Here is a 7,500-nt window from a genome sequence, read left to right as displayed (position 1 = left end):
CTTGATAGTGAAGCAGCGAGGACAAAAACAATAGAAACACGTTGGAATTAATGTGAAAAATATTTGCATATAATCCACTTTCCTTTGTCTTTGTCCTCTAAATACCTCTCTTTCAAGCTGAATTTTGATATATCGAAAAAGGCCAATTCCGATCACATGTACCCACTTTGATACCTCGGTAAAAAACGCAGTGTCTGGATATCCAGACACACGTATTTGGAAATCAATTAGCCATAGAAGACGAATGAACGTTCGATCAAAACTTTCTCTTGACAACTTTTGTTGGTCGAAACCAAGAAAGCTTATCCGTAGGTGCTTCTTCCATTTCTGAAAGGTCACTGCAAAATGCAACTGACTCAAATTAAAAGCCGAACTTGTGAAAAAACATCTGTCATCACACTGACTAACATATATGCAAATGTGTTAATAAAACAAAAGAAACCAAAAACTAAATAAATATGCGTGTGATTTTTTTCTGTTTTGTGTAAGAGATTAGGCTCCGATTGAGAAGCAATCTAAAAACTCGTGCCTTGTGTTTCATCAGGAACAATAAAAGCACCATCCCTTCCTCGTGTTTGGTACCCTGATGAAATACTCGCACTCGTTTTTGAAATCAACGGTCACTTAAAACGCTTCCCTCGAATTCTTAGATTTTGCCGCGCTTCCTTTTTTGCAGACAGTTTCTACGTACATACCCGCTTTAATATATCTACTTTTTATACCTATTATTCTTCGCGTTAGTGTGTGCGGTTTGTCTAGGGTAATTGGTAGGGAGCGAAAGCACGCGCGTTTTTGAGACGCGAATTCATCATTAACTGATTCTAGGGGAAATCTATTTTCCCACTTTCTTCTGTCCAAGACTATAGCTTTTCTATACAGCAAGCATATTGTTTACATTTGCACAAAATTTAATGAAGGGTGGCCTTGTTTCCGTTTTCAATAAAACTCTACTCGCCACTTTCTTCCTGTTTTACCGCTTAGCGTTGCTGTATATTTCCAATATTAATATGAGACTTTTCTCTACGCAGGAGCGCAAGCGACAGACAAGAGAAATCCACATACTCAGAAGCTTAATTCATTTGATCTTTTGAGTGAAAGGTTATTTGTTACATTTCACGAATTTTATTTCACCTTCCAGACCTTACGGAAAGAAAAGTTCCGTACAAAACCTATGTACAAATGTGAAATACCTCTAAAAAAGCATTTAAAAATGAAACTGGTAAAGTATGTACAATTGTAAAATTGCTTTCTAGGACAAAACACCTCTCAAGTGAGAGTTGGATGTTCGTGTCACAAAAAATGTTCTCCGCTTCATTGAGACCAATGAAACATCGTGCAAACGTGGTATTGCATGTCGACATTGTACACTTTCTAACAATTATTTTGCTGCACGTACAATTGCTTTTATAAAAATAATAAAACTATAACCTCCTGGCATGTCTATTGATCACTTTCATAGCGACCACCTTTAAAATTTTTTGTATTTAAGTTAATTAGACCTACTGGCCCCATTTGAAACAAATATTCTCTTGAAACTTGCTCGTCATAGCAAGGCTAGAAAGGTCTGTTAACATTAATACAAAAGAATATTTTATTTAGCCACCTTTATGAAAAAGATCTATGAGTCAGCTGTACGAACTAACCATCAAGAAAGGATGAGGAAAGAGAGATGTCCCCTCCCCCCCATCATACATGGGCCTCTTCCAACGAAACTTTTTTAAAATCTAATTTTAGCGCACGGTTTAGAATACGCAGATATTTTTAGAGAGGCTTCTGATTGGCCAGTTGTGATGACGTAATTAAAATTTAAATATGCGCGGGTTGATCAGCTTGTGAACAAAAATGGCCTCTGTAGTGGGGGGGTCACGTTCATTCTAAAAACTTTAAAAGTTTTAATCGGCGTAAAGGAAAATGATTGTGGCAATGCAAAGCAGAAAACGATGAAATACTCCACCGGTCCTGATCATCTTACCGCGCGACACTGAGAATGAGAACATTAAGCGAGTTTCAATCGAGTGTCGTAAAACCAAAACAATTACTTAGGCCAATCAAAAGGAACGGACACAATCGAGTAGACCAATCAAAACTCGAAGTACTTACACGTAGCCGACAGAAAGCACGGGAAAATGTGCACGCGCGAGCCACGATTGGTTTTGGTTTCACTTCTGATTGGTTGAAAAAATGGCGCGAGAACTTTGAACCAATCACTGAGCGAAGTAATCCAACACCAAAGCAATTCGCTAATTACTTTCGACACTCAATTGAAAACCGCTCTAAAATAGCTTTGCGAAACTAAAATAGATTGTAAAAAACTGTGGATTGGGCATTTGAATCCGCTCTCGTATCTCATCCTCTCCTGCTTCCATTTGATCTTAAAAAGTGCGCGATTTGACGTTTTGGTCGTTAGCTATAATCAGCACTAGGCAATGTTTTTCATTAAATAATGGACAAATCATCTGAGAACTTTAAAAGTCTCTATCTGAAATATACATGCTAGATTTTTGAAAAAACGACGGTGCAATGAATCGAAGTAAAAAATAAACTTTCTATCCGAGAGAAGATGATAAGAACAGCCTTGCTATGAAGCTTTGCAAAAATAGCATAAAAAGATTTTGGAAAAGAATGTGTCCTTATCCACGGTGGTATGATGACGTACAGAGATTTCGCCACCAAATTGGGTTATGACAAACCTGACATTCGTAAGTAACAAAAGAAAACTGTCGCTCGAAATCCAAGATGACGGCTAATTTCAATCCCAAATGCAAATAAAATAAAATAAATAAGAGACGACCTCGTTATGAAACTTTGCAAAAATAACAAAAATATTTTGGAAAAGAATGTGCTCTTATTCACGGTGGTATGCTGACGTACAGAGATTTCGCCGCCAAATTGGATTATGACGAACCTCACATTCGCAACTATCAAAAGAGGACTGTCGCTCGAAGTCCAAGATGACGGCTAATTTAAATACCAAATGCAAATAAAATAAAATAAAATAAAACAAAAAAAAAATGAAATAAAATAAGTAAGAGACAGTCGTAGCGTAAAATTAAGAAAAACGCTTTAACGACAAACAAAACAATCTATATCATCCTTAAGCGTTAAAGTTCCCGAAGTTTAGCGATTCATAATGATCGTTCTGCTCACGTATCCCGAGTGACTCCGACGATGCTTCGTTAATTCTTCGGGGAGGTATCGGAGGCAAGCGAGGCTGGACATCTGGAATTGTCGAATAAAGCCCGTTGTCTGGGGCTATTGTATCTCTTGTACTGTCGCCGCCGCCGCCACGTCCATTGTAAAAAGGATTTTCAAACGAAGGAGGAACTTCACCCATTTTCAAAGACTGCAATTCGAGTTCTCTGTTCTCCTTTCCAGTGTTCCACTGTCTTTTCAATTTCTTGGGTCGAGGAACACTGGAAGCACAAACCACAGCACTTGCCCCCTTCATGTGAGCATCCAATTCTTGCTCAGCCACTACGACCTCGTTTCCCTGGAGTTCATCTCCCTTCACCCCCAGGGATACCCCCGAAGAAGAAGACCTTGCATAACACGGGTTCATCGCACCCCCAAAAGCACAGTCCTTAGGTTCCAAGTAAGGATTCTCTACTTTGTTTCGTTCTTTTGATGCCAAAATATCATCCTCTTTGGACAAATTGACTGACTTTGCCTTGCGGTTGTCGGCAGAGCTATATATCGGATTTTCAGACACCTAACAATAACAATGAGTTAAAGACAACGTAAACACGAGTTTCTTCACGAGTATTCTCAACAACAACCTGTGATTGACCGACTCCTAGTTGGCTCCATAGCCGATCAGATGGCAGAGCAGTGCAGTTCGAGTCCCAGACTTTCTTAGACTCTCTCAAATGTGATGGTCATTTTCGCTTAGAACAGTCCCAAACATAAGCGGAATCAAAAGGATGAAGGTGTGATATAAACAATACATAAATGTAAGCTTTAGTTTCTTGACAAACTGATTCTGTGTTGAACAGGACAAAGTAAAAAAAAATTGATATAAACTCACTGGTTGACATTTGGAGCAGCAGCCTTCTTTCAAAACAAACCCGACAAATTAGCGTCGGCATTTATAAAACGATAAGGCTCACCTTAAAACGACCCAAGCCGAATAACTTCTTCTAAAGTCGTGAAAAACTCGGTTTGCTTTCGTGCAACTTTTTTCAATGGACATGAATACTAAGTAAAAATTCACCGCGTAATTATTGGTAAGCTTTGGAAAAAGAATCACAGGGTTCTTCCCTCGTACAATGCGGCTTTGCCGCACTGTGTTTGTAGATGGGTGTCTTTCGTTGTTATTTATTTTGTCCCTCTTAACTTAACTTTTTGGCGCTTGTGAATGTCTGTTTTTTTACACACAGTTAAGCCGAAATTACTTTCAACGCTCCTCCGTTACAAAAAACTGTGAAAAAGAACACTTTTACTGATCGATCCAGTGACATGCGACCTGTAACTAACCTTGAAATCATTTCTTTTGACGACCGAAGTGGGATCCAAATTACGTTGTAAAAGGCTGTCTGATTGTTTCCTTAGTTTCTCGGTCCAGAATCTGTTCGGTGATGCTGATGTCACTACATCATTTACATCAACATACAGCTCATTGTTGAAGTCTATATCCTCTGTGTCTGCGCGGTAGTTAACTTCCCTTTGTTCCTGCTGTGAAGACAATAAATCCTTGATGACGCAAGTGATCCTCGGTGTTAATGAACGCAATTTCCAAATTTCAGTTCACAGTGCATCGTTACGAGTTGCAACAATTAGTCTTCTGACCAGACAAACATCATGGACCGCGTATTCATAAATGGCGGCAATTAATTACTCCTTTGTCCTTGTGCTAAAAGGACCAACTAGCCTCGTTTGCATGGACAAAAGAAATTCTAACTTTAGAGCTAGGCTAGTCGGTCTCATTAGCACGAAGAAAAAAGAAGAAACTTATGAATACGGTCTATAGCATATCTGCTTAACCACCTGGGCCCGGTTCCTCGAAAGCCGATTAACTTAATCCAGGATTAGCGTAAGCGTTTGTTTCACGTTTTCAACTTTTTGATGAAAGTTTCTTTTGCTTACTTTTGTTTTTCAAGATTGACGTCTTCTCATGTAAAGTTCTGCCGAAAATCTGGGTTGAACAGCATTTGGGAGTAGAGAAATGAACTGCTTGGTTTATTTTTAATCTGGGATTAGCGTTAATCGACTTTTGAGGAACTGGGCCCTGGGCCCGGTTGTTCAAAAGCCGAATAACGCTAATCCCAGATTAAAAATTAAGCAAGGAGTTTATTTCTCTATTCACAAATGCTGTTCAACGCTGATATTCGGCAAAACTTTACATTAGAAGAAGTCAATCCTGAACAACAAAAATAAGCAAAAGAAACTTTCACCAAAAAGTTGAAAACATGAAACAAAATTTAACGCTAATCCTGGATTAAGTTAACCCGCTTTCGAACAACCGGGCACTGGTTGCGTTGCATACTGAACCCGCGCCCGCAGTGCGCACGGCAGTCAAAAACTGTGCTACCCTGTCAATCCTTTGCCCTTTCACCGGAACATTTCTGTGCGTTAACGACGTTGTTGTCGATCTACCCTGTCGAAAGGACGCCATCAAAGCCTTTTTTCTCGAAGTTAACACAAATAAATACACTATCAATACAGTTTTGACGTCTTCTTACACTTGATTCGAAAATACCACACTGGATTCGTCTTAAAATAGTTAGAAAAAGCACAAGTAAGAGCCAAAACACAACAGCTGACGTTCGAATCGCTGCTCGCTGGCAAACCAGTTTTGGCACCAAAGCTCGATGACCAAAAAGTTGCCAAGAAATCTTTTAAATGGGTTTCTGGCCCTTTAATTGCAAACAATTGACGTGACGTCGGATAGCACAGTTTTTCCCGCTCGCTCAATTCTGATTGGTCAATTCAAATCTCAATATCTCTCGCAGTATGCATGATGCAATGTGAACCTAAAATTACCAATTTCTTGAATTACGTCCTCCGTGTATTTTTTCTTGGTTAATAATATACACGAAAACAATTCAGTGCGTTGATTGGTTGAGAGTACGTTGATTAATCCCAAAAAGAGTGCAGAAAAGTGAAATAGTACAGAAACTTGAAATTAGTGCAATAAAGGTGAAATTGTTGCATTGATAGCCAATCAAATGAGCCCTGGATGGCGCATTTTTCCGTGCAATTTGGAATAAAGAAATAATTTTTTTTCAAAGACGCACAAAATTGATCGAGACCGTAGGGCGAGTGCAATTTGTAGTCTGAGAAAAAAATTACAAGTGCTTATTTATTCCAAATTGCACTCTAAATCCTGCGATTACGCATACCTATACGCACTTGTGATGTGAGAGAGATTAAGCATCACAAGTTTACGGCACAAACGACGCACTATGATTTGCATTTTGCCAATAAGGGAGGAAACTCGTTTGATATCAGCTAATTTCAGTCCTGTTAGCAGCAGGTATCAAGAAACTTCTCAAAAGAGATAGACGACTTAAAAAACAAGAAATTTCTCACTTTTATGGCAAACAGCCTGCCGTTTCCCGTTTTACGTAAACGCAACGGTAAATCTCTCCAAAAACAGACACTGGGTGTTGATTGGCTAAAAGCCACAACAGTTACCGCAAAAGTGTTTCCAAATATAGACTCCGAAAAAACGATCACTCCAAGGAAAGATGTGAAAGTTGTGCGCTCCATGTCATGAACTCAGCTCCTGCTGCTGGCCAGTATATTACAGGCGATTGTTGGGTAGTTTATAACGCCTTTTACGACACGTGCCCATTGTGGTTTTTGTCATGTTTTGTGGAGTACAATCTACTCCAAGTTACAAGGAAATTGAGGGTTCGGCGGAACTGTAAGCTTGATTGATCCCGATAAATTTTTCTCTCAGCTTCTCGTTTTGAGATTGTAAAACCGAAGTAAAATTGGTCCTTATGTAGAGAAGGTGAATGTTAAGCCCATAAAAAACGAATAAAGAGATAGGTTTATCATTGATGACTCGGAGATACTACCTCGAGCCACTAACAGCTCAATCGTAAAGCATCTAAGCAAATAATCGAATCATCGGAGGACACTGGTTCGACATTTGTTCGGGGCACTCGGGTATTTTCCGTGTGTCCCCGAGTCATTATTGATAAATTATTGATTACTTTCATTTACCCTTTCTCTCTTGTACTTCCTTCTGTAGTAAAAGATTGCGCCTAAAAGAAGAGCAATCAACACTAAAACCACGACTACAGCGATGCCTGTCACTTCCCCAGCACCCAGGCCCTCTGGCTTCTCCTGTGACGGTCCAACGAAGATTTTTTCCGTTTGACCACAGGGTAACCCAACAACTTTTAGTATGTCACAGTTTTCCACGCACTTGAATGGAGTTGAGGAAAGCATGGCGCACACTTGAGAGGCCAGGAGAGGAAAGAAGTCATTCCTTGCGTCGAGTGCCGTAAGGATGATCAAAGTCTCACCGGGCGGAATTTTCGCAGTACGAAG

At 39.6% G+C, this 7,500-nt stretch overlaps 1 protein-coding gene across 1 annotated transcript in view; it reads right to left on the bottom strand.

Annotated features, from left to right (window-relative positions):
* Nucleotides 1–1,070: 1,070 nt before the first annotated feature.
* LOC137996495 (protocadherin Fat 4-like) overlaps nucleotides 1,071–7,500 on the bottom strand; it is a 40,640-nt gene continuing 34,210 nt past the window's right edge. Inside the window, exons 15-17 of the mRNA XM_068841933.1 lie at nucleotides 7,171–7,500; nucleotides 4,474–4,671; nucleotides 1,071–3,709 (exon numbers count right to left, since the gene is read on the bottom strand). The exon at nucleotides 7,171–7,500 is cut by the window's right edge and continues 50 nt beyond it. Coding sequence (XP_068698034.1) covers nucleotides 3,095–3,709; nucleotides 4,474–4,671; nucleotides 7,171–7,500 — 1,143 coding nt within the window. The 3' untranslated portion in view covers nucleotides 1,071–3,094. The remainder of the gene's footprint in view (nucleotides 3,710–4,473; nucleotides 4,672–7,170) is intronic.

This window comes from Montipora foliosa, chromosome 3 (genome assembly GCF_036669935.1).
Source record: "Montipora foliosa isolate CH-2021 chromosome 3, ASM3666993v2, whole genome shotgun sequence".
In the NCBI taxonomy this organism is placed as follows: Eukaryota; Metazoa; Cnidaria; class Anthozoa; order Scleractinia; family Acroporidae; genus Montipora; species Montipora foliosa.
This window is presented reverse-complemented; position numbering and strand designations above follow the sequence as displayed.